Below are 27,624 nucleotides of genomic sequence, written 5' to 3' on the forward strand. Positions count from 1 at the left end.
GAGTGAGTACTCGCTCAGGTAAGGTCATGGTGAACACAACCAAGAGGACAGCGGCTGGTGGGATGGAGAGTGGCGCTGGCTAGGAGTAGCTGCAAGCTGACCTTGGAGGGTCAGAAAAATCTCTCCCCAGCCAGCCTCCTGTGACTAACTCAGACTTTCCTGTGACACGCCTTCGGTGACATTGAGGGCCTTCTGCACAGCTTGCCATCCTTATCGGCACACCTTAGCGCAATCTTGTCATTAGTGTCTGTCCCTCCCACTAGTCTGATGCCAGGCAACCCCCTGTTTATGTTATAACCACAGACATGGGAGGGAGAGAGAGAGAGAGAGAGAGCAAGAGAGAGAGAGAGAGAGAGAGAGAGAGAGAGAGAGAGAGAGAGAGAGAGAGAGCAATGCCAAGAACTTTTGCCAAATTACAAATAAACTGACAAACAGACAATGCCCTCCACCCTCCCCCCAAAATATCCATCACGTGTTGGCATCTTGTGTGGCCTGAGGTCTATTCAGTGTTGACTCTGACTGGAGGCAGACAGCCACTGGGGATGCAGGACAAGGCACACAAGTACCATAGAGAGCCCCACCCCAGGGGTGCCATGTGGCCGTACCTAGGAACATCTTTGAGTGAACACCACATTCCAAGGAGGAGAGAAATAGAAAGAGTGGAGAAACTGAGGAGGCAAAGAGTCAAGCAGAAGACCAAAGGCCAGAGAGTGTCTTCCTGAGGACGGACACTCCAGACTGACTTAGTATCATAGCACCCTGGGAAGCTTCCCACCTCCGGATGTAGCATCTCAGGATTCTGTGTCCCTCTCCCCCCCCGCCCCACCCCGCGCACCCCACCCCCCTGCGTGTTCTGGCCTAAGCCACAGCTAATGGTTCAGTGCTGTAGAGAGAATATATTGTGTGTTGTATGAATCCGTTGCCTGTCCGTTAAAAAAAAAAAACTATGGTGTACAGGAAAGGGTAGAATAGAAGGTGGGACATCCGGCAGGCAGAAAGGATTCTGGGATAGAGCTAGGCATGGAGAGATTCACCCGGGAAGATGTGAGGAGGACAGATGCATTGTACCTGAGCAGAGGTAGCCAGCCTCTGCTCCCTTCCCCTCACCTCCTCCCATTCCTCCCTCCCTCCCACTTTCACCCCATTCCCCTCCCCTAGGTCTATGACTGAGGGGGGCGCCTCCTCTCTCACTATATGGTCATAGGCTATCAAGTCTCATCTTGGTAGCCTGCTTATTCTTTCTCTGAGTGCCACCAGGCCTCCCCACCAAGGGGAGGTGGCCAAATGTAGATTAGTATAAATTGTTTATTTTAAGTTATGAGCTAGTCAGAGAAGAGCATGGCTATGTGGCCTAGGTATTTGTAAATGTATTTTGAGTCTCATGAGTCATTATCCAGGGAACCTAGGGAAGGAGGGAAAACATGTTTCCCACTACACAGTGCTTTATCTCCATGTGATCAACTCTTGTAACTTCACCTGCTCTCCAATATGGCCTTCATGGCTGCCTGCTAGAAGACCTGCCCTCTCATCAGGAGCATGTGTTAGCCGGGCACTGTCCTTCCCACACTGTCCTTTGAATGCCAAACTCCCGGCACAATACCCCTCCTCCTGCCACCTTCTGCTGAAGTCTGGATCCACCTTTCAAGACTCCCAGGCATCCACAAAGCCCATCCCTCCCCTAACCCTGGACTCTCCATGCTCTCTGAGTTTACAGACTTACTGGGCAAGCAGAGACACTGGGCGAAGCTACAGGACCTCATGCTGTTTAATCAGGTTCCTCCTAATCTCTCCCTTGGATCACCAGCTGCTGACAGGAGCAAAGTGTGGCTGCTGAATAAAGCCTCCACGGAGCCACTGTGTTCCTGTGCTTGGGGATTTGGATGCCATCTGGAAAGACAGAATCTCATCGTAACATAGGGTAGCAGGCAAAGGGATCTGGGAAGAGCAGCTATGCCTCGGTCAGCCTCAGTCACTGAGCTGTTAGAACCAAGTTTCAGTGGCGGATCAGGGCGAGTCCATAAGGACCAGAATGTCTTGTGGTCCTGAGTATGTATGGCTGAAAAATAAATGGCCTCCCAAAGGTGTTCCCCTAACCCCAGAACCTATGAACGCTACCTGGCCTGGCAAAAGAGATTCTGATTATTTTAATAAATTAAAGATCTCCAGATGGATTGAGTATCCTGAATTACCCAAACGGGAGGGACCGATATCATTGCAAATGTCCTTATAGAAGAGAGGAAGACCAACCAAGGACAATACATGCAGTCATCATCAAACCCCTACCTGGATCTAGCCAAGGGGCAGAACATTCTCCACAGTTAAGTGGAGACTGGGGACTGACTTTCACATGAACTCTGGTGCCCCATATTTGGCCATGTCCCCTTGATGAGGAGGCCTGATGGCACTTGGAGGAAGGATAGCAGACTACCAAGAAGAGACTTGATACCCTAGCATCATACTCAGGGAGAGGAGGTCCCCCTCAGTCACAGTCACAGGGAAGGGGAATGGGGTGAAAGCGGGAGGGAGGGAGGAATGGGAGGATGCATGGGATGGGATAGCAAATGAGATGTAATATGAATTATTTTATTTTTCAATAAAAAGTGTGTTTAAATTAAAAATCAAAAGAAGAAGAAGAAGAAGAGAAAGAAGAGAGGCAGAGGTCAGAATGAGTAGCTGGAGCTCTGAGGAAGCAAAAAGCTGGGTTTGTGCAAGGAAAGGGTCACCAGGCAAGGAATGCAGGCATCCCCAGAGGCTAGGGAGAGCCTTCAGAAGGAACAAGCTCTACCAACACTTAACCAATATGGCTGCTTTGGCTTTCTCACTTCCAAACTTTAGGGTAGTAAGCTTTGAGGAATTTTTATGTGTTTGTATTTATGATCATTTATTTTATAATAGATTTGCAATAGATTCTTTTTCATTTTAATTTTATTAATTTACTCAGATTACAAGTCAATTGTTATCCCATCACTTGTATCCTCCCATTCCTCCCTCCTCCCCTCCCTCTTTCACCCTATTCCCCTCCCCTAGGTCTATGACCGAGGGGGGCCTCCTCCCCGACTATATGGTCATAGGCTATCAAGTCTCATTTTGATAGCCTGCTTGTTCTTTCACTGAGTGCCACCAGACCTCCCCACCAAGGGGAGGTGGCCAAATATGGATAGATTCTTAATAATGGCAAGAGACAAATCACTATGAAAGGCAATCAGTGACATAGGGAAAAGAGCCTTCTGTTGGGGCTACTCTGCTGTGTTCTCAGTTGTTGCCTAGCAACCCTGATGGGAAGCTTACATGGCACTGAGAGGGCCAGGGTGAGAGAGCACAAAGCCAGTGGCTAAAGACCAGGGGGGGTCTTGTTCTCTTTCAAATTTGCCTCTTTCTTCCCTTCATCTTTTTCATTTTTCCTTCCTTTCCTTCCATTCCTGTTTCTTGTGTGTTTGTATGCACATGTGTTTACTATGTGCAGGTGTGCACCTGTGTGCCCATGTGTGTGCACATATGTGTGTGTGAGGACCAGCAGACAACTTCAAGTGTCTGTTCTCAGGTACCATCTACCTTGCTTTCTCTCTCAACCAGGTCTCTCACAGGTCTGGAGCTCATCAGTTAGGATACATGAGCAGACTATGGGAGTCCCAAAAATCCACCCATCTCTGTTTTCCCACTGCTGGGATCACAAGTGTGTGCCATCAAACTTGGCTTTCAGAATTTTGTTTTACTTAAAGAAATTTGATATGGGTTGTAGGCATTGAACTTAGGTTTTCATGCTTGTAAGGTAAGAACTTTATTGACTGAGGCGGCATCATATCCCCCCACTCCATCCACACCCCCAAGCCCTCAAAATTCCATCTTTGCAGGTTTTCACAGACCCAGACTAAGAAAGTCTTGACCAGCTGACCCCATTGAAGGACAAGAATCAGTCAAAGCATCTTGGTTTTCCAATTGATTTTTATTGTTTCCAATTTATCGTATCTCAGATCCTTGTGTTTACTATCCAAGATTCTTGAGCCTAAACCCAGATCCTGGCATTTGCCATCAACTTCAAAGTCAGAAAAGTTGTCCAATAAGACATGAGTTCAGCTTGTAGAACTTTTCAAGCAGGCTGTGTTTTAGTAAGGACAAAAACATTCAAAGTCCCAAGCAAGGTGGACCGGCACGGCTTCGCATCCTCATGGAGAAGAAAGCGCACCAGGCTCCGAGCATCTTGTCCATCCTGCTGCCTTTTTCCTATCTGTAAACACAAGGCTTACACAGTGCCTTCCCCACAGTACATCAGAGTGGCCTATCATAAACTGTTGCCTGGTGAGGCTGCATAGACTTCTCCCCCACCCCACCCCACTCCCCCCAACCCCACCCCAAGTTTGTTCACAGCAAAGAACTTTCAAACACAAATGCTTAAAGAAAGCCACATTCAGGGAAGGAATCTGTGCAGATGGGCCAGTAAAACAACTCTGCAGAAATTGCTGTTTTTTGGTCAAGAAACAAAGGAAAGAAACCTCCTGAACATTGACATTGGCACTTGAAAAACATTGAAGAGGAGGACAAAAAGGGCAGGTGTGTGTTCACCTGGGGAATGTGTTGGCTTGGTGCTCTTAGGGCTGCCACACAGTTACGGTCACTTCTCTTTCCGCAGGGTTAAAAATTCTCCACACCAGACAGTCAAGATCACATAATTAAGGGTTTTAAAAAATATATACTATTTAATTTGAAGAACATCACACAGGCCTTTGTACATTTGTCACAGTCACTAAGCCTAGAATGTCCCTGGCTTGACTTAGACAATGCTTTTCTTCCTATGTTTCCTTCCCTGGCCCAAGAATGTCACACCCATGGGCATGCTCCCTGAAAAGTCACCGCTGCACAAGAAAGATGCCAGAAATCAGTGAGAAAGGTGTATTGCCCCCCCCCCCCCAATATACCTGATTTTAGGTCTCTCGGAAGCTAGGCTGATATAGACCTGGTATGGTGGTTTAAGTGGGAATGTCCCCCATAGGCTCATGTATTTTAGTACCTGGATCCCAGTTGGTGGAACTGCTTGGGAAAAATTAGGAGGTGTGGCCTTGTTGGGGGAGGTGTGTCATTGAGAGTGACTTTTCAGGTTTCAAAATCGGAAACTAGTGCACGTGTGTGTGTGTGTGTGTGTGTGTGTGTGTGTGTGTGTGTGTCTTTCTGTCTCTCTGTCTCTGCCTGTTTCTGTCTCTTTGTGTGTGTGTGTGTGTGTGTGTTTTGTCTGTCTCTCTGTCTCTGCCTGTTTCTGTCTCTTTCTCTCCATCTCCCTCTCCTTTTCCCTCCCTTGTAGTTGTTGTCTCTAGATGTGATTTCTCTGTAACTGCTCCAGTGCCATGCCTGCCAGCCTGCTGCCATTGCTCCCCACTGGGTTGGCCATGGTCTCAGCCTGTGGAACTGCAAGCTCCAAATAAACTCCTCTATAAGCCATCTTGGTCATGGTGTCATATCCCAGCAATGAAAAGAAAGTGACTAAGACATTTGGTTAGTATTTGGATGAGAGAAAAAGCCGGAGGAGGGTCAATGTGGAGTGTCTTCTGTAATCGGTGACTCTTTAGCTTGATCGGATGTAATTTTATGGCAAATAAAGACTATGTGCTGGATTGTATACAAAGCACACACTGAAAGTGGAACTGTGCATCATACAATGGCTGAACTACAAAAATTCCTCCCAGACAGGGAGAACATTATGCTTCTAGCTACCTGAGACTGGGAGATGCAGAGCCTGTCAATGCAGGGCCTGCTGCAAACTGGTTACATGGATACAGCTTTATTTGTGTGAGAATTAGAAAAGGGAATGACCCGCCTACTGGCACCTCCTTGAGGCAGCTGACTGTGTGGAGGAGCTGGACAAATGAGTTGGCGGGGCGGGGGGGGGGGGGGGGGGGGGGGGCGACAGTGTGATCACAAGACAAGCTCTGACACAACCTTTCTCTATCGTACCATGAGGCCACTGGCCTCATTTTTAGCCTGACCTAGCCACATAAGACTTGGAAACCCAAAGAAGACTGAGAGCAGTGGGGTTGTTTCCTTGGCTGTGTTCTGCATGAAAGGGAGGTCCTCAGGACTTCACCACTGGGCTTCTGAGACACAGCCTTGGAGACTTTGGGCCAGAACTGCGGATGGGTTCCTTTGCAGTTCTGAGCACATTACACACAGCCATTCGCACAGCCTACTATACGTGACAGGCCAAGAAAGGTGTCAGGGGCACTCGTTCTCGTCCTCTGCGCCTCTGCTCTGGGACACACACAGCTAGGCTCTGCTTTCCTTTCTTCTTATCAACTCCTGTGGGAAGCTCAGGCTCGGACTCCTCCAGGACATGTCCCCCCAGGGAATCTCAGGGCCTTTTTGGCACTAGCTGGACACCGAGAGGTAGCGTTTTGAGGAATCTGGTTGTGTTACAGCTTTATAATTTGTTTTTAACTCTACTGAACACTTCACGCTGCCTTGAAAGCAGATCTCCTGTCACAGACCCAGGCTAAGACAAGTCGAGTCAGGGCACTGTCCTCTCCCAGAGTCTTTCTCGAATCAGCCATTGCCCTTTGGGATTCTCTGCCCCATAATGATCCGCCTCCATGGACACTGGGGACTCCTGGGCGAAGAATTCCTCATCCCACTCTGTGTCTTCTCTAGAGAAGCTGTGGAGGATCTGTCTGGAGCTCCCCAGCCTGCAAGGGGAGGGAGAGGGAAAAGGTCCGGTTCAAGCTGGCCACTGCACAGAAGGGAGTGACACCCAAATTGTCACAATTCCTGCAGAGAACATCATGTTTTTTCCCCCAGTTCTGGGCCTCGGGGAGAGCCTTATAGTCATACAGGGTGGGGTGTGGATAGGCTTCAGGGGGACAGTGACCTGGCTTTGAAAGGAAAAGGTCAAGGGTGAGTGCTGGACCATGGCTTTATATGTCAAGCACATTTCTTATTACCCTGGAAGTAAATTGCTTCCATATCCACCAGAGTTGAGTGGCTTATGATGAGATAAAGGGACAGCTATGGAACAGACCCTTATGTCCCATGACATGGCCTATGTGGATGCCCTGCATAAGACACAGGGCATGTGGGACTTGGTCATGGGAACCAGTCTTGGGAGAGAAAGAAGGATCTGACAGGAGAGAGGCCACAGGAGCCAGTGTCAATATGTCCTCACAGGGGGCGAGGCCAGCAGGAAATCCTGCTCTACAGAGCAGAGGTTGGTCAGTGCCTTCCAAGGAAATAAAATCTCCATGTAAAACTGTCCACTGCCAGCTGTTCTGCTGTGCACAACCCAAACTGACATTAGAGATATGTAGCGTGTGTAAACAGCAAGGCAGAGAGGAAGTGGGCAGACAGGATGGGAGCAAGAACGGAGGGCAGAGGACAGCAGTGAGCCAGGCTGCCAGAGGACAGCCTGTGGGAAAACATCTCACTCAAGCTCCCCCACCCACCACCCACCCCTGCCAGCCTGTAAAATCAACAAATTTAGCACTTGAGATAAGGGACCAAAACACACTGTAAGAAGCAAGTATCCCACCAGTCTGAAGTGCATGAAATTGTCTTGGTCTGTTAAGTCCGGGCACTTACTCTTTTTTGTGGGCTTTGGGCTTAAATTTCAGGGTGTTGAATGCCCCTTCCACGGCCTTGGGCAGGTAAATGGGGTGTCTCTCAAGCCTCCTCTGGGTCCCAGTGACCCTGTGCTCTGTGCTCCTCCGAAATCGGCTGTCTGCAGTAGCGTGAGCGGCAATGGCCTCGGAATGTCTTCGTGGTGCCCTCAGAATCCAGTTGGAGTGCAAGCTGTGCTCCCGCGAGCTGGTGGCCACTGGAAAAGAGAAGCAAGTGACCTGGGCAGGTGGCCTGGGCAGGTGGCCACTGTCAGGAGAGCAGAAAGTAAAGAAGAGCGTGAATAGGCAGGGAATCCACAGCGAAGGAAAGACGGGCTCTTGCTGCAGGAAGGCTGCAGCAGCCAGGGCCCCGGTGGAGTGTGGTTCAGCAAGCACGGGGCTGGGACAGATTTGTACTCATTGACTTGGAAAGATGCCACAGCATATTGCACATTGTTCAAAGAGATTCTATTTTTGTTAAAAGTCAAATGTAAATAAAATTTGAGCGTGTTGAAAGTCCTTTGTGAAAAGTCATATGCCCACGTGTCAACAGTGGTAGTGACTTACAGATGGCATTTGTTTTTAGTTTCTTTTTTAAATTAGTTTTTAGTCTTAATTATGCGCATGCAAGTCGAGTGTGGGTGCTCTCAGAGGCCAGAAGACAGTGTTGAATTCCCTGAAGCTGGAGGTACAGGGGCCCAGTGTGGGTGCTGGGGACTGAACTCCCATCCTCCCTAAAAGCAATGTGACCTTGTAACTCCTGAGCCCTGGCTCCTAGCACCTTTACTTTCTTAACACCAGGTGCTGTTTGGTTGATTTGATTTACAATGAAGGTAGATTATTGGCAGCGGAGGGGTGTGGAGGAAGGACGAGGGGGGAGGGGTGTGGCAAAGGGGCAAAGAAGACAACTCCCAGGAGTCAGTTTTCTCTGGGGACTTCATTCAGTTTTTTGGGCTCACGCATTTTTGCCACAGAGGACTCTTACTGGCTCATTCCTCCTGCCGCAGCGCTGCCTCCCCCATCCCACCCCAAAACACTGAAAACCTTCCTTTCAGGAGGAAGGGGGGGCGGCTCACCAGTGACAATGGTGAACAACAGGTCACCTAAAGGTCACATGTACCAGAACAAACACTTGGAAGACAATGGAGGCTCCCACCCACTCTCTAGACACTGGATTGACACTGAGCAGGCAAACTGCAGAGAGAAAGATAAAGGACTATAGGGTGGCCTGCGGCTGGCTGTGAAGGCTCAGGAGTGCGCACCCGTGCTGGGGTGGGCTATCTGTCCCTGCGGCTGCTTCTGAGTTAGCCCTGTTCTTTATAAGTAACCCCTCCCCCACACTCCTGTCCATAACCTCAGTAAAAAAAGTCCCTGCTTCACCAGTTTGGACATGAGCGCAATCGTTACTTTGCTCTGCCATGAGTTATCTGTCTAGGACCTAGACATACTTAAGTAGACATGCTTATGTTCCGTCTCCCCCAGGAAAAGTTTGTCACACGGACTTTTGTTCTTCTTTCTTGGCCTTCGTTTTTCTTTTTTCCTTTTGAGACAGGGTCTCACTACGTAGTGTTGGTTGGTCTGGAACTCACTATGTGAACCCACACAGAAACTTCTGCCTCTGCCTCTCAGGTGCTGGGATTAAAGATGTGCACCACCACCATGCCTGAAGCAATGACTTTTCTTATTCTTCTGCGGTGTTTTTCTTTGTTTCCAAGTAAGGCGTCATGTAGCCCAGGCTGGCCTTGAACTCTCTTTGAGACGTCTGAGCCTCCGGCTTCTTCTCCAGAGGGCTGGGATTCTATGCATCATCTCCATGCCTGGTTTAGACACTAATTCCTTGCCTCCTCTCATGGAGTCTTCAGCAAGTTCCACCATGCTACTGTCAGCAGATGAACCATAGGTGTAGGCTAGGGCATTGACAGCAATGGCGACGGGGCCAAGGTAGAGGGAGCAAGCCTGACACAACATGAGGGAGCCCACCCACAGCCCCACCTCCCCTCCCCACATCAGGGTGCCTCTCCCAGCACTCACCATCAAAGTCCACGTCGTCATTAGGCAGGTCAGCCTCAGCAGTCCTCGGCCGCTTTTCTGTCTCGAGCTCTGCAATGATGGAGTCAAAGAAAGCGATGGCCTCGGCGACGTCGGTGCTGAACTGTGAGTATTTCTTTGAGGTTGCTTTCTGTCACAGAAGAGTGGAGGTGAGGCAGTGAGAGAGAGTTGCCTGGGAGTTTCTTGGTGTACATGGGAGTCCTCACATACAAAAGCCAGAAACATTGAAAAGAATCAACATTCCCAAAACTAAATGCATGTGGGGTTTCATATTATTGAGGTTTCTGTGGGAATTTTGATGGCCAAGGTACAGGCTTAGTTATAGAACTTATCACTGGATGAGTGGATTATTTCTTAAGGATGAAATATTATGCATCCATGAAAAAGATGGAATCTGGTCATTTGCTGCAACATAGATGCAACTGGGAGCCATTATGTTAAGCAAAATAAATCATATAGTGAAAGACAAATACCTCATATAATCGTTCATATCCAGAAGTTAAACAATTGGATCTGATGGAAATAAAGGGTAAACAGCGGCTCCCCAGAGAGAGGGGGAGGGAAAAGAAGAGGAGAAACACAAAGAGGCCAATGTGGATCAAAATAGTTGGACAAGAGTGTGGGAACGACTGTAAGCTTTGTCACAGGTGAAAGCAGTCTTGGTGGGCTTTACCCTCGGACACACCACAAATACCTTGAGATAGACGGGGTGGAGCCACCCTAGGCCTGGAATTCAGGAAACAGACCTGGGGGACTCCACCTGGACTATTGTTTTTCTAATCGACCCTCAATGGGAGAAGGAGACCGCCCTTCACACATGACACAGGCAGGCAAGAGGAGAGAGCAGCAGCAGGTTCAGACCAGGCTTGAGCTCACGTGGATCAGCGAACAGGCCAGACCAGCACACAGGCCAGAGCCACCTAGGGACCCGTCCCATGGAACGGATACCGGAAGGTTCACTCTTTTTTTCCCCTTTAACCCTTTTTCCCTCTTGTGTAAGCTAGTTGGAGTGTATAATAAAGTTTGATTGTTAAGAAACAGAGCCTACCCAAGAGGGGAGGTACCAGAGTTCTGCAGCATAGCAGTGGCCGTAGTCACAACGATTTACTATATGCTTTGTGAAGAACTAGAAGACGGAGCTTGGAGACTTTCAGCAGGAAGAATGAAGGATGTTGAAGAGGTTGGAAATGCTCATCATCACGATGTCATCAACACGTACTGCATACAGGGTATCAAAGCATCACATGCTACCACGGACATATGCACATATGCGTATAACTATTACATGTCAATTAAAGAAATGGTAGAGGTGCGTTTGTCAGAGGGTCCTGTGGGAGGGAGACCCTCAGCCACTGCAGGGTTCCCGTCTCAACAGTGGATTAGGAAAAGGAAGGCAGCACCTGTTTCTTCCCTGGTCATAAACTGATCATCAGACATTCGAGAAAACAATCTGCCCTTCTTTTGCCTGCACAGTAGCTAACACACTGCTTTATAGGGAGAAGGGGACCAGCAGACACCCAGAAGCACCCATCTCTTGGAAGCCTGGGTACTGTGGGGGGGCTCCACAGAGAACGCCAAGTGAGATGCGTGCGGAGGATGGACATATGAACAGCTAAGGAAAGCTCCATGAGAGTTTCCAGAGAAACAAACAGGACATGATTTGTCAATGTGGGTGAGCCCTGCTTTGTGACACTTTGAGAGTGGTCGTGTGAGCATGGCATTAGACGTGAGCAGAACTGAGTCTCGGATTAGAAAGTTGAATGGCATCTCCAGGTGCACACTGTGGTGTGCTTCTCGTATGACCAGGACACACTAGTCGCACAATTTCTCTCTTTCCCATTTTCTTTTTTCTTTTTCGCAACTGCAAAGAGCTTGCTTATAGGAGAAACTGCTGAAGGAGCACAGTACCCACCTGAATATTTTCCCTTACAAACGGAAGACTGGCCTCAGGTGCTCAGCAAACCGTCTTCAAATGAGACGCTAAATTGAGAGCAAAGAGACGAGAGTGGGACGTACGCTGACAGGACAGTAGGCTGACCTGCCTGTCTTTCCTCCGCCAGATGATAGGGCTGAGAGAGCAGCTCCAAGGACAGCAGGGGTAGAAGAGGAGGCAGAGCACAATTTGACCAACAGAAAGTTGCAAATGTGGTGTCCTGGGTGCCAAGGGCTGGAAGTGGATTCGGGACTTCTTCAAGCTCAGCTGCGCACACAGCCTGATGGTGCCATCTGTGTCCCTTCTTCTCCTCGGGAACTCTTTCATGCTCCTAACCTAGAGCAGTGTGTACCAGAGGACACAAGAAGGTCCTCATCATGACCTTGGGTTTCTCAGCTTCCTAGACTCTAAGAATGTGTCTATCTTCTTTGTAAATTACTCAGTAACAGATTATCTGTTATGGCAACTGAAATTATCCTAAGACAACAAGTTTTGTATTTAGATGATTTAAAAACAAAACAAACAAAACAAAAATAAACTATTGTATTCCCAGCATTTTAATGACAATGCTTCGATGTCTTCTGGTTTGTGTTGTCTCTGATGAGAAATCCACCGCTTTTAATCTTTATTCTGTTGTGTGATATATGTCCTTTTTCATCTTACCTCTCCAGCAGTTTTGTTATGAAACACCTATATTTTATTTATTTATCTTTCCTGTGGTTTATTGTACACGGTCAACTTTGGAAAGTCCAGAGCTCTTATTTCCACGTGGTCCCTCCTTCTCTGCTCCTGCTGTGACTGCTGGCATCCCACACCTCCTAGTGCCCACCATGTCTGCAGCCATTTGGGGGGGGGGGCTAACTTTTCTTGTTGAGTTGGTTTCGATTGCTTCCAGTCTTCCATTCTGTCTTCACTTTTGCTGATTCCTTCCTTGGCCGTGTGATATCGGCTAGTGAACCCACTTGTTATAGTTGGGTCTCAATCACCATGAGAAAACATCATGACTAAAAGCAACTTGGGGAGGAAAAGGTTTATTTCATCTTACTGCTTTTGGCCCATCACCTGGCAACATCAGGCTAGAAACTCAAGGCAAAAACCAGAGGCAAGAGCTGTTGCGGAGGCCATGGAGGGGTGCTGCTTACTGACTTGCTGCCATGGCTTGCTCAGTGCTTTCTTATAGTACCTGGGGCCACCAGCCCAGGGGTGCCACCACCCACAGTGGCCTAGGCTCGCCCACATCAATCATCAATCAAAAAATGCTCATAGACTTGTCCACGGGCCATTCACGTGGGTGAGTTTTTCCCAATTATGTTTCTTTTTCAAAATAACTCTAGCTCGTGTCAAGTTGACATAAAAAACTAGCCAGCATACTTGATCCTTTGTCAGCTTGACACCTAAACACATCACTATTCAACTATAACATTTTCTTACTTATTTTTCCCCAACATCTCATTGACACATTAATACTAGGAGTATTATATTGAGACGTTAATACTATCTCAATATAAAAAAAACCCCACATTCCAACCTTTAAAAATCCCACATACACATAAATTTAAAGACTTTTTAAAAAAAAATTTAGCCTCTTTAAAATGCCCAAAGTCTCGTTCAAAGTTCAAAGTTTCTCTAAAATACCATCTCTCTGAAATTCCCAAAGTCTCTTAAAATACCCAGTCGCTCTGAAATATTCAGTCTCTCTAATTTTCTAAAATCTCTGTAAAATTTCAAAATTTCTTTAATATATCCAAGATCTTATAATTATGGCTTCCTATAAATTGTTTTTAAAAGTTAAATAATTTTTTTATTTCAAGAAGGAAGTACAAAGGCACGCTCACAACAAGAACAATGCAAAACCAAACTCCGATGGTGTACTCAGTGTCCAGTGTCTGAGATTTACTCACTATCTTCTGGGCTCCATAGGGCTTGGGTGGTTGCACCTCTCTAGCTCTGCCTTTTACAGCCCACTCAGCTGGTCTCATAGCCTTCCATTATCTGCACTCCACACCTGCTGTTGTTCTCAGTGGTCATCACCCAGTGCTGGCACTTCCAAAATTCTCAAGTCTCGGCAGCTGGGCTGCACCTTTACTGGTAGCTACCCTTGGGACCTCTTCAGGAACTTAGACCCTGGCACATGGTACCAAGCCTTCACTACCTCAGATTTGCGGCTTCCACTGTGTGGTCTCCTGGTGCCAAGCTGCTCTCCAGGACCCCTTCACGCCTTCAAATCCAGGACCACCAGAGGGATTCTTCTAGACATCAAGTTCACCTGCCAGCATGGGTACAGTGTGGCCCTTCCGTCCCACAGCTCCTGTGTGCTGGCCTTGAGAAACAACACTTCCCTGAAGATTTCTTTTTCTCATCTCTTCTTATCACAGCTGATTCTTTAGCTTCAACTGACCAAACCATAAATTTTTAGTTCAAAATATTGAACAGCCTAAGATTCTTTAAGTCTTCCAGAGTTCTCTCTGAGAGACTTCACTAGCCGTTCCTGTATCATCTGCTCTCAGCATTATCCTCCATGTTCCCATGACAGCTCATTAAACTCTGAACACTCAATGGCTTTTCTAACCCAAAGTCCCAAAGTCCCTCTCACAATCCTGGTCAGGTCTATCACAGTCATAGCTCACTATCTAGTGCCAATTTCTGTCTTAGGGTTTCTATTGCTGCAATAAAACACCATGACCAAAAGCACGCTAGAGAGGGAAGGGCTGTTTTCATTTTATAGCTGTAGTTCATCATCCAGCAGAGTCAAGACAGGAACCCAAGGCAGGAACTAGAGACAGGCACCGAAGCAGAAACCACGGAGGGGTGCTGCTTACTGGCTTGCTCCTTGTGGCTTGTTCAGATTGCTTTCTTATAGAGCCCAGGACCACCAGCCCAAGGGTGCCACCTACAATGATCTGGGGCTTCACAGATCAATCACCAATCAAGAAAATGCCCACAGGCTTTCCCATGGGCCAATCTGGTGGGGGGTGACTTTGCTCTGTTGAAGTTCCCTCTTTCCAAATAACTCTAGCTTGTATCAAGTAGACATAAAATGAGCTAGCACCCTTACCAAAGGCCTTCTTCGTGATGTAGCTGTGTCCTTTCTAGTCTGGCCATTGGAATCTTTTGGAAATTTTTCTGTCTTTTTACTGGAATTCTCCTTCAGGCACTGCTTGCTTGGCTTTTAAGCACCAATCATTGTTTTAAAACAATTCCCTTCAGATAGTCCCAACATCTGTTGCTCTGAGTCTTGTCTGTTAAGTTCCTCGTTTCTTGACATTGCTTCCATCTCCCTTCTTCATATGATGTTTTGTTAAAATCTACACATTCTGTGTTGCCAATAGGGGTTTTGGTATCTGAAAACTGTCTTTGCCACGCCCAGCCTTCCATTTGGCTTTTTGTCAAGCTTAGTCAGTCTGCTGATGTTAAAAATCTTTTGTTGCTATGGTTACCATGCATGGACCACTTTTTCATTTCTCTTGAAACACCATGTTAAAAGTGGAGGCTAATTTCCAACGAGCTCCTTTCTCCTCAGCATAGGTCCCCACCATGATATACTTGCCAGGGCATCCTTCCTCACACTGTGGCTGTCTCCTGGCAGAGTTCCACTACTGCTCACTTCTAGATGCTTGTTTGCACGATGGTGGGAGGCAGGGGGGACAGCCCGTTTTTATGACCAGTCCCAGTCTTAGGCAGTACCCTATGTTTGGGAATCATCTGGGCTGGCTTTATGAACTTCCCTCAGCAGCTGGTCCCTCCCATAGACCTGCACTGTAAGGCATACTGGCTTAGGATCTGCCTGTCTTTTGTGAGCATCTACTTAGGATAACAGAGAGACAGCTTCCTATATTTGTGGCCTTCCAAGGCTCCCCCAAGCCCCAGTTCAACAGCTCCAGCTCTCGAAGGCTTTCCACATATATGGCTGCCTCGCTAGAGCAGGAGCAGCTGTCTTGATGAGGCAACTGAGAAAGAGGGGGACACGACAAAAACACAGGCAGGGAAATGGGCCACCCGCTCCAGCGTCAGATTGAACCTCTTCACCAGCCAAGAAACGCTATCTCAACCCACTTAACACTTGCTGCAAAGGCCGAAGACATACAGCTAATGTCCTTCATATGTACTGATACCTCATGTTCAGGTAACCATGTGTCAGGGTTAAGGCCTCAATCCCTTTCCCCAGACATCGCCTGAAAGTTTCCAAAAAAGACCACTAACTTCGTCTGCAGGAAAGATGTCCGATTTCCTTGAGTCTTGGGGACCTTCCCAACTGTAGTCCTGTCTGGTGCCCCCAGGAAGTGTCCTGTGAGCTCCTTTAGGCTTCTCAGCCACTCTTTAAAGAAAACCCGAATCATGAGTTTTGTGCAGATACAACGGCTCTCCCTTGCAGAACCCAATCCCAGCAGGAACTCTTCTCCGAGAAACCCACACCTGTTCTCCTGGGCGTGTCTTACTTTCTTCTGAGTGGCTCTCCTTTCCTCAAGCCTTGCGCTTACTTCAGCCCGCATGAAAATATCATTAATAAACACCAACTCTGCTTAAAATGGCCAGTCCTGCAATTCTTCTCAGCATCAAAGCTAAAGATCCAACTTGGCCCCAGGTCCTGGCCTACAAGTCTAGGCCAACACCCCAGGCTTTGGGGAGTGACAAGAAGGGGCTGTGCCTCCTGCCTCGTGCCTCTGCCTCCCCCCTCCCCAGCTGTAACAACCATCACTTACTGCAGCTGCAGCTAATTCTCCCCTTGGATTTTAGTTTAGCTGGTTTCCCAGGGACCTCAGCTATCTGGTGGTGCCAATATATACACACAGGTCTACACCCACATCTGTGTGGGTGAACACACACACACACACACACATACATATACATATACATATACATACTTGCTGCCTATTTGGGTTGCTGTTGTTTTAGAAATGGGTGTGGGCAAGAAGAGGTGGCTCATGCTTGAAATCTCAGCAGCTGGGAAGGAAAGGCATTGGGTCAGGGTTTTATGGCCATCTGAGGGTATATGACACCCTACGTAACAACATAAAATGTTTAAAAAGTAGAGTAGGGATATAGCTCAGTGGGAGAGTACTTGCCTAAGCCAAATGGTTCTATGGTTCAATTCCCAGTATCCTCAAAGTATGTTAATCAATCAATTGATTAATTAAATTAGTTAAAGTGGGAATTTTATTCTTCCTAGTTCTCTCCATCATGAGCGTCTCTCAAGTTAATACTATATTTGTCATCTTTTCCTTTTCATTTGTTGCTCTTTTACATTGAAAATCTGGGTTCCATGTGACATTAACAAAACCACTCCCTGTCCCTTACTGTGCATGATCACTCAGAGCATCCCCAACATCAGCCTTGAACGGGAATGAGGACCCTGTGTCCTGAGCCTTGTCCCACCTGAGGCCTATTGTGATGACTTTCTCCTGTGTGAGTATGCCGTTGACTTGGTGAGCAGTCACTTTCATTTGCTACCCCCCCCCAGACACACACACACACACACACACACACACACACACTTTTTTTTAATGTGTTAAAAGCCACAACAGCATCCATGGTTCCATGCAATTAGAACCATCGCTGGAGAGGGAGACTGTTTCTGTGATGACCTCTTCTCCTGGCATCCTGGAACCTTTCACTGTCTATGTCTGTCTTCCCATCATTCCTTCCTGGAAACATGAGCAAACGTTCCCATCATTCCTTCCTGGAAACATGAGCAAACGTATAGAGCACACATGACGGAGCAAACCTATAACCTGGCACCCAGGATGCTGAAACAGGAGGTTGGTGAGTTAAAGGCTAGCCTGGGCTACATAGTGAACTGTGTCTTATCAAGAAAAGAAGGGTGTGGCTGTAGAGATGGCTCAAAGATTAAGAGCGCTGGCTGCTCTTCTAAAGGTCCTGAATTCAATTCTCAGCAACTACATGGTGGCTCACAAGCATCTCTAATGTGATCTAATGCCCTCTTCTGGCCTGCAGGCATTAAATGCAGGCAGAACACTGTATACATAATAAATAAATAAATCTTTTAGCCCCCTCCCCCCAAAAAAACCAAAGGAGCCAGAAAGATGGTCCAGCAGATAAAGGCACTTGCTGCAAAAGCCTAACAACCCTGAATTCAATCCCTGGAACCCACGGAAACAGAGGAGGGAAGGACCTCCGGCCTCTACATGTATGCCAGGACACAGCCCATACATGCATCTTGCTCACACACATATCATTTTTCTTCCTTTTTTTAAAAATATTTTTATTTTATGGGTGTTTTGCTGCATATATGTCTGTGCAGCATGTGTGTGCAGTGCCCTTAGAGGCCAGAAGAAAGCCCTGGATGCCTGGAACTGTAGCTACAGGTGGTTGTGAGCTATGCCACGGGTGCTGGGATTGCAACCTGAGTCCTTTGGAAGAGCAGCCAGTGCTCTTAACCAGTGAGCCATCTCTCTGGCATCTGAGGCATGGCTCAGTTCCTTGCTGTGTGAGCATGGATCCCTGAGTTCGGATCCCCACAGTCTACATAAAGCTAGACAGGGTGGCACACACCTGTACTCCCAGCTCTCCTGTGGTAAGATAGGGGTGGAGAATCCCCATGATGCCTACCCAGCAGTGAACAAGAGCACAGACACCCAAGGGTGCCTTCTGATCATCACATACGCACACCCCATCCACACACATGAACGGGCACAAATGCATACACACACAAGAGTTTCAAAAGTAACAGTCAGTTTGTACCCATGTGGGTGAACACACACACACCCCTGTGGACCTGCCTCTTCCCTCTGCATCCAGAACGTGGCTCACTAGTAATACACAGAGTCTCCGCATCCCTCTTAACAGCTGCGTAGTTTTCCACTGTGTCCATGCTCCGTGGACATAAAGGTCTTTGGGTTATTTGTAAGCTTCAACTCCAGCAATTAGGACGGCATGGAAGACTCTCATGTCTGTGTCGTTTTGAACTTTGCCAGTAGGAGCCTAGCTTGAGGTGAAGTTGTGCGAGTGCCCAGTTTACTGTGCATGAGTTTTTAAAAGGTGGTGGCCAGTGAACAGCAGCTTGGGGTTTCCTTCATGAGATACACTTTGAAATGCCTGGGAGTGCAGTGTGTGCTGTTCTCACACGTCAAAGCAGAGGCTTGATTCTGGACTTTCCTGCCTTCCATGAGCTCTCTGACCCACACTCATGGCAATCCTCCTGTCACAGGATCAGAGGCTGAGGATTCAGGGACACAGCTGAATCACAGGAAAACCTACTTTACAAAGAGGAGGTCCACAGGTTCAGGTGTTTGTTACCAGCATGCTGTGTGAGCTCAAGAATCCTGTAAGTGAGCGCAGAACTCCAGGCCGACTTCATTGCTTCCTCTCTACCTTAACTATTTAGAAAGGCCTGGTGTGATGTAGCCTGCTTTCTGGGGCAGGCTGACTGCCCCTGAGACTCACTGGTCCCTTTGCCATCTGCCCTTCTCCCCCGCTATGGGCATCTCTCCTGGAGAACGGAGGACATGCACCTGCTTTCACAGGTCCCTAAGGTTATCAGTGTCCAGCTCCCCTGACTCTGCTGCTTCATCAAGCAGGAGGCTTGAATTACTTTTCCTATGTGGAATCGTCTGCATTTTTCCAACCCAAACCCCATCACCTTTCCCACTTTAGTTTCTGACTCCCTCAAGGCAATTCCCAATGTTTTTCCTCATTACCTTTTAATCTACCATCCTGCCTGGCCTCACTTGCCCTATTGGTACCTAGGCTGTTTCTTTTCTTCTGGGCTTTCCAGGGGACCTGCTAAATGAACTTCTCCTGTAAATGGCAACCAGAAGGGAAGGAAAAAAGATGTTCCACCTGCACCCAGTGCAAAGGAAACCCTCACAAGCTTCTAGCTCCCTGAATCCTTTCAGACTGGTCCATGACCTCCCATCCCACCCCGACCCCATTGGTGAGAATCATTTTCTGGGTTCCCTCCTCTTTGAAGTCTTCACAGCGGTCACCACAGACAGAGTTAGCCATGCTCTTTCATGCATGGGTTCTTCCTTGTGTGCACCAAGTCACACCCACTGCTTTTTGACACTAAATCTTCACTTCTTCCATGAGATGCTGTTGGCCAGTCACACAGGGTATAGGGCACCACTTACAAAATGTGATCTAATAAAAACCACTTTAAGATAAAGCTCTTCTGCCACAGACAGAATTCTGCCTAAAAATGGGCAAGCTTAGATGCAGGCAGAGTTGACAGTTGAACTCTGCCAAGACAGGGTAAGCAAGTCCTCAATAGTTCCTGTTTTGCAAATCTGTCTGTTAGAGATATGGGGCTAGAAAGCTGAAGATGATGCTCCAACATTTATAGACAGTTATGGGTGACTATTCAGGCAGCAAATTGCCTCTGTCTTTTTTTTTTTTTTTTTTTTTTTTTTTTTTTTTCATTTTGGAAGCTGCTAACTTACACTTCTGGTTCACTTAGGTGTTTAAGTTTTATTCCTCCTCAAGTCTCTGATGGGGTTGGAGACCAGATAGTTTAATCTTACAATTAAACTTAGTTGGTTAGGGGCTAAGATGTTTTTAGATCAAGGCTTAAGTTAACAGAGATGAGATATGATAGCTATTGATTTTCATTCAGAAATTTAGACCCAACAAGATTGGAAAGATGCTTACTTCAAGTTTGTCAAATACAAATAGCCAAATCATTATGAATGTGACATTTATATAACTCCTGATTGTCTCAGGGTTCTTCCTGCTGTATGTAGTTTATTTTATTCATGTGTAATAATATAAATGTATAGGTTTAAAAAAAGAAACATAATAAAAATGGGGGGAAAAAGATAAGCCTCAAGAGCTCCCACCACAGCATCTTGCCTTCTGGCATCATCCTTGACCAGGAGACCCAGGACCACGCCAAAGGCAATCTTCCTTTTCTTCCTGTGTTTTAGACAGGATCTTGTTATACGCCCTGGCTGGCCTCGAACTCACAGAGATCTGCCTGCCTCTGCCCCTTGAATGCTGGGATTAAAGATGTGTACCCAAATGCCCAACACCAGTATGCATCTATTATTTTAACACTATAGCATTTAAAGAGAGAGGTGCTCATGACTGAATGGAATTTTATTTTTAAAAAAAATAATGAGAGTTCATGAAACAAGGTCTAGCTATAGGAAAACAGAGAAAGTACAGTCATTGGGGCTTGAATGAAGTCATGCACATATCCACATATTCCTTGTCCACAGGTAAGCTAGTGGTGTAAACTTGCCCAGGCTGAATGAAAACTCAGGGAAGTAGACAGCAGAGCTGTGGTGATCAGTACAAGGAGATAAAAAACGAGGAAAGACTAGTAGAATAGCTAATTGTTCCTGTTGTCTACTATGATTAAACACTCTGTGTACTGGCATGTGCACACACACATATGTGTACATATACATTTACACACACACACACACACACACACACACACACACACACACACACACACATATATATATATATATATATATATATATATATATATAGAGAGAGAGAGAGAGAGAGAGAGAGAGAGAGAGAGAGAGAGAGTGTCAGTACTAATATCCTGTGAATAATAGATATTTGGAATCTATTAACTTAGTAGACCCTCTAGCTCCCATAAACCCAAAAGCTAGCATGTCATCAGATAGCATTTGAGGCCTGAAGCCGGGGATTACTCTATCTTGTGTAACTGTTTCTCTGGCACACCCACAGACACCAGCCAATGCCAGCTGGATTCCTCTAGAAGCCTTTAAAAGTGCCTGTGAGCTCCTCCTCAGGGTCACTGCCATTTTGTATGGATGGCTGACCCCTGAGTGCAGACTCTTTCTGCAGGATAAGCACTCTTTGTTTTTTCATACTATTTGAGTCTGGGGTCTTCCTTCAACAATTTTTGGATCCTTACAATTGATACTATTTTTATAGAAGTTATAAAAGATATTTCAAAATATCTTTTTACCTAAAGGGTTTTCTAGGATCAAATTTAATGCACCAGGACTGGGGAGATGGCTCGGTGGGTAAAGTGCTTCCTGTACAAGCTTGACAGCCAGAGTTTGCATCTCTTACATCTATTCCAAGTTGGGGTATCAGGCAGATCCCAGGAGATGCTGGCCAGAAAGCCTAGCCAAAACAGGTCAGTGGGAGACCCTGTCTTAAGACGGCAGTGTAGAGCGCACTAGAGAAAGCTACCCATTATTTTGCCCTAGCTGAGGACACAAACACACACACACACACACACACACACACACACACACACACACTTTAATGTACTAGTATAAAGCTAGAGCTTAGCTTCCTATGTCTTAAGTAACAAAGCACAGGTTAAATGCATGCCGCTCCAGCGTTATATAAGCCTCCTAAAATGCAATGCTTAGGAGAATGCCATAGTTACTTTCTTCTTGTAGTGAGAAGGCACCATGACCATGGCAACTTATGAAAGAGTTTATTCTGGGCTGGCTTACAGTGTCAGAGGCTTGGCTTCTGTGACCATCCCATCAGGGAGCATGGCAGCAGGCAGACATGGTGCTGGAGCAGCAGCTGAGATCTCACATTCTTTTCCACAAGCAGAAGACACAGTGAAACAATGGCATGGGATTTTCAACTTCAAAGCCCACCCCAACAGTGACACACCTCCTCCGAAAAGGCCACATCTCCTAACCTTTCCCAAATGGGACAAAGCATTGCAATATATAAGCCTCTGAGGACCATGTTCATTCAAACCAGCTCAGAGAACATTTTCCCAAGCTGGTTTCTCATGAAGTAGAATTGTTAGTGGGGCCAACTTTTCCAGGGGCAGTTTCTAATTGTACCATTAATTAACCCATTAAGCAATGGAAGTCGGATAAGCCGTAATGCTGGGCGTGTTTAATAATTAAAAGGCCATGGTCATCAGCTAATAGATCTGTAAGCATGGGCTTGATTTTCAGACTTTTCTTTTTTAATTTTGTTTTAGGACTTGTTTATATTATTTTTATGTTGTGTACACATGAGCATGTATGTGCGAGTGCGTGCTATGTATGTGCTCACGGAAGCCAGAGAAGTCCTTGGAGCCCTTGGAGACGGAGTTTACAGGAAGTTGTAAACTATCCGGTGTGGGAGCTGGGAAGTTTGTTTGGGTCCTTCTGGAAAAGCAGCAAGTGTTCTCAAGCCCTCCGCCATCTTTCAGAGCCACAAACTAGTTTTCTTTAAGTGTGTGCTTTTGCTGGAAGGGTTTGTATTCATCCTGCATGATTTTGTGGTAGTTGTTTGTCAATACCCTGCAGAAGCACAGTTTCTCAGCAAGGGCCCCAGACAAAATTTTTCCCTAAGATACCAGGATACCACCCCACAGAGTGAAAGTCAAGCCAGGCAGTGGCAGCACATGTCTGTAATCCCAGCATTTGGGAGGCACAGGCAGACGGGTTTCTGTGGGTTCTAGGACAGCCAAGTCTACATAGAAAACACTGTCTCTAAAAAAAGAAAAGGAAAAAAGAAAGAGAGTGAGTGAGAGAGAGAGAGAGAGAGAGAGGGAGAGAGAGAGAATGGATACCAAGTGGGCTTGGCCTAACATCTAACACTTTTTTTCTATACCTCTCAGTCGCTTAAAATTTGTCTTTAAAGGGTTTTATTGGCACTAACTCCTTAACATCTGTTACTTGCCCCTTGTGATGTGGGACTATCTCAACCCAGCTGGGAGAGATCTTGTCTTAGTATTAAAGGAAAGTTCATCTCAAGCCAGATGGCTAATCATAATGTCTTCAGTGAAAATCACCCAGAAGCAAGGAGGGAGTTATCAGACTCAGGGTGAGGTTACACTTGAACAGGGGTGCTTGCGTCGAATTGCAAACAGGGATGTCTTGAGTTTGAGGTCAGCCTGAGCTTCGTAGAAAAACCATGCCTCAAAACCATGCCTCAAAAGCAGCAACAAAGACGGAATCACTTGTGTCATTCCTTCCAACAGTGACTCAGCTACTTACGCATGGTCACCTGGCACTGACGATGTGCTCAGACCTCGGCCCCTCCAATACTGCTTGTGATATTTGTTCCAAGATAAAAGTATTTCAGGGGTTTTCACAAGCCCAGCATATCACCCCAAATCCCTCAACATTAAAGTCTGAAAACAAAGAAGAGAACTGTCCTGACAGCAGAGAGGAAGTTTTAGAAAGATTTGTGCTATCTGGCCGGTGAAACGATGCTTCCTGAAGAACTGAAAAACCTCAAGGCTGAGGACTTGCCACACAGCATGAGGACTTGAGTTCAAATCCCACCACCCGCATAAAAACTGCATTTCCAATCCCAGTGCCAGGGAGGTGGGTCCCCGGGATTTGCTGGCAGGCCAGTCTGGCCTAATGGGTGAGTCTCAGATTTCAGAGAGATATTGTCCCAAAACCCAAGGTAGATGCTTATGAGAAATAATGTCTGAAGTTGACCTCTGACCTCCATACATACACAAGGACTCACACATACTCCAACCCCATTCACACATGCTTCCAGAGAAAGAACTTGCCTCCAAGGAAGAGATGTCACGTGGTGCTAACAACATACCAGGCCACCCTGCAGGACAGACCAGACACAAGGCAGTGATGGGTCAGGGATAAGTCAGGGCACACCATGACCAGGACTGTTTGTCTATGCGTCCTCCTTGTCCGGTATTAAACATAACCTCATGTCAGTGTTCTGAAGATGGGTAGCTTTTCATCCTCGTCTCACCGCGGCCACATTGAGTACCTCCCCTCCCTCCACTTTTCACTAGTCCTTGTCTCTTTAATTGGTGTACGTGGGACAGACAGCCTATAACAGAGAGCAGGAAAAAGAACAGCAGGGGCCTAAATCCAGACTCTTGGTAGGACCCGTGGCATTTCAGAAGGAAAGAGCCCTCTTGGTGGCCTTCCTGCCATCCCTGGAGCCTGACTGTATTCTCTCAAGGGCAAGCCCGGCATATGGCTTTCCCTAGGCTGAAGGCTGGGTGGAAGCCTCTGGCATTTCTGAGGTAATAAATATTGGTGAAGCAGGATGGGCTGGGTACCAGCACATGTGGGAAAGGTGCTGCTCCTCCTCCTCCTCCTCCTCCCTCCTCCCAGGGCGCAGCATCACACCCATAGCTTTTGCCACTAACGCAGGTCCAGAGAAGTCAGAAGAGGAAAGCTCAAACTTCGGTTTGCTCCCCTTCAGCATCTCTTCAATACTCTGCGCTGCTTGCGGAAGGAGCCGTAAAAACAATGGCCCAAAGAGTAAAAAAAAAAAAAATTGTCCAGTGCGACAGAGAAAATAGGCTGAAAGCTTGGCCCCAGGGGAAGAGGAGGAGCTAGTCTCCTGGGAAGAGATTTCACACTGTTCAGACAGCCTCTCATAGCTAAATCAGCATACACATTTCTTTCTTGGGCTTCTGTTTCCGGGAAAGCGGGGAGGGGGGTGGGGGAGGGGGAAGAATATAGGAATTTTCTACCTCTGGTTCTGGTCAAACTATAAATAAATCCATCTTCCTTTACCAAGTAAGGTCTGTTCCCAATTTTTTTTTTTTTTTTTTTTTTTTTTTTTTTTTTTTTTTTTTTTTAATGCAGAGGCACCAGGTAAGCTGGGAGGTCACACATGGCAGGTGGCCATATGCTGCACAGCTGCTCCACTGGGTGAGCCTTTGCGTGCTCACCCCCCACCCCTTCCTCTGCAGCTTAAGAAGCCAGCCATGTCCTAGCAAGGAAGGCTCCATCTGCAGAGCGGTCCTCAGTAAGCAAGGCCCAGAATCCCAAGAGAGTCAAACTGGAATAAAGCCCAGAGCCTCACAGCCTCCTTTGTCACCAGTGCCTGTTCTAGTAGAAGAAACTGGCTTAAAATTCATACCAACTGGCACAGGCCTCAGCATCTTGACCCCAGACTAGGAGGCCCTCCCACTTAACACACTTTTACAGTTAAAATGATCATTTAACCCACTTCCTCGTGGTATTAAGTGCAAATAGTTGAAGCCTGTTGGGTTAAGCCAACCCCCAGAGATTTGATAACAGTCCAATCAGCCATTCAACATTAATAAGCCTTGTAGAGCCTGCAGGGCACTCTGGGAAGACAGTGAGGCCTAGCTCTGAATACCTGGTCTGGCCATCAGGAAAATTTTTGTTAGAAATATGCATCAGATGACATTCAAACCAGAGGCACTATAAATAAACAGAACAGCACGAAATGGTAGCACGGTGACATAGTAGCTAGCATAAGTGGCACAGACTTCCAGCCCCAGTATTCGGGTGGCCCAGGTGAGAAGACTGCAAATTCAGGGCCGTCCTGCGCTATGTAGAGAGACTCAGTCCCGGAAATAAAATGAAATGAATTGTGCCATGGAAGTGAGTAAAGGAGTAACTGAGCCAGCAGAGAGGGATGGGCTTCTGAGCCTCAGTTTGCCCTGCAGAGACATAGAAGCACTGGCATATTTGGATGCTATAAAGGAAGAAGGGAATATTTGTAAATCCCCGCAGCAAGCATCAACAGCAAGGCAAGCACATAAGGTTTCTTTCCCAGGTGTCATGCTTGTGTCTGGCTGGAGACCTTTCAGATGCGGTAACAGCTGTTCCCCAAAAGCCATCTCTATCAAATCAGGCACTAAGCCAGATGCAGGTACAGAACCCGGTGGCACCTAGGTCCTTGCCAGTTAGATCTGGTTCCCAGTCTCCTCAGCACGGAAAAGCAGCTCTCCACAAGCCCAGGATCCTGGGAAGTCTGAGGACAGCGGCCCACCCTGGAAACTGTCAGACCCACTCAATGGTGCCCATTTTGGAGGGGCGGGGGTGGCGACTCCCAGCAAGTGTCCCAAGGCTCTGGGACGAACCACAGCTTGCAGCCACCCAGCGTTCACACTTACCTTGCCTTCTCCTGGGGTCTTTGGCGTTGCTCCCTTGGAGGACTTGGAGGAGGTGGACCCAGGGCCCTGCATGTGCCTGGGCCTCAGGTCACTGAGGCTGCTGAGATACTTCTTGCGCAGGGCTAGTAGCTCCTGAAGGTATTGTAGGCAGTCCTGGGTGCGCGAGTACATCCAGGCGCGGTCCTCCTGCTGCAGATAGTGCAGGCTGGTGTCCATGCTGTGTGTGCTTCTGTACTTCTTTAAGGACACGCTGGACCTCTCGAAGTGGTCCCCAACCACATACATGGAGGTACTGCGAATCAGCCTGACAGTAGGGCTGCCTCCCGGATAGTAGGAACCCTCTGCTGCCGCCTTTCCCTGTGGGCCATGGTGGAGAATGGAGTGGATCTTTCTGAGCATGGTGCTCGGTTTCCCACCGTGGGAACTGCCTGCCGCCCCGCACCGGTGTCACTTGATCCACCTGTAGCTGGCAGGGGAGCCCATATGCAGGCCCTGGGCCACCAGCCTCCCAGGAGGCTCAGCTCTCACAATCCCAGTGAGGAAGAGCTGCGTCAGGTGGGCAACATGCACCTCTCTCATGGAAGAACACTTACATGGGACAACCAAAATGACATATGAACGCCACCCCAGGAGACAGTGCTCAGGCGGGCCTTTCGAACCAGTTGTTGCAAATATGTCCTATGCTTTTCCATGGGAAGGCTCAGCTGGAGGGGATGGCGCGGGGGTGGGGGGTGATGCTTTACCTGTTCAGCCACTGTCTTTCCTTCGCGGTTTCCGTTCACAAGAGTGGTCTAGTTCCATTTTACTTAATCTTCACGAAGCTTTTAAGACTCTGTCTATAAGATGAGCTGGCCCTGGTGCTGAATTCTGTACATCCGAAATAAAATCTTAACTCGGCTGCAACACCCTCAGCGAAAACCCAGGTGTTGCTCTGGGTGAATTCCAGCCCGCCCCCCCCCCACCCTTCTTATGCTAGGGTGGACATGACCAGGGCCCTTGGCAGGAGCCCGCAGATGCCCTGATAAACAGAGCTCTGAGTAGGCATCTGAGCGTCCTGGAGGAGGCTGGCCCTGAGTAAGAGGACCTCTCGGTGGTCACCTGATAGCGGCCTTTGAGGGCTGGAGGATTCAGGTATCTGGACCACGACTTTTAGCACAAATATGTCAGTGAGTGGTTGGGAGATCACATACACTGGGGAAGGCTCCCTTCTCCTGGGTGCGTTTTTTAACTCAGAACAGCCCCAAACCAAGCACACTACTTTTTAGGAGCGCCGCGTTCTTAGCACCCCAGAGACCTTCTCG

General features: G+C 47.5%; 1 protein-coding gene across 1 annotated transcript; it reads right to left on the bottom strand.

Moving 5' to 3' along the window:
• Nucleotides 1-6,493: 6,493 nt before the first annotated feature.
• Nucleotides 6,494-26,722, bottom strand: C18H13orf42 (chromosome 18 C13orf42 homolog). The gene is made up of 4 exons (XM_051161013.1): nt 26,324-26,722; nt 9,606-9,753; nt 7,558-7,792; nt 6,494-6,668 (listed from the first exon to the last, which is right to left on the bottom strand). Exons 1-4 carry the CDS (start codon nt 26,720-26,722, stop codon nt 6,494-6,496), a joined length of 957 nt encoding a protein of 318 aa, XP_051016970.1.
• Between the last annotated feature and the right edge of the window lie 902 nt (nt 26,723-27,624).

This window comes from Acomys russatus, chromosome 18 (genome assembly GCF_903995435.1).
Source record: "Acomys russatus chromosome 18, mAcoRus1.1, whole genome shotgun sequence".
Classification (NCBI taxonomy): domain Eukaryota; kingdom Metazoa; phylum Chordata; class Mammalia; order Rodentia; family Muridae; genus Acomys; species Acomys russatus.

Bases quoted from the DNA above. Each gene is read 5' to 3' on its own strand.
- C18H13orf42 (XM_051161013.1), bottom strand. From the start codon at position 26,722: ATGCTCAGAAAGATCCACTCCATTCTCCACCATGGCCCACAGGGAAAG. The intron at 9,754-26,323 runs GTAAGTGTGAAC...CTTCTGTGACAG, and splicing joins AGACCCCAGGAGAAGGCAAG to AAAGCAACCTCAAAGAAATA. The intron at 7,793-9,605 runs GTGAGTGCTGGG...TCTCTTTTCCAG, and splicing joins TGACGACGTGGACTTTGATG to TGGCCACCAGCTCGCGGGAG.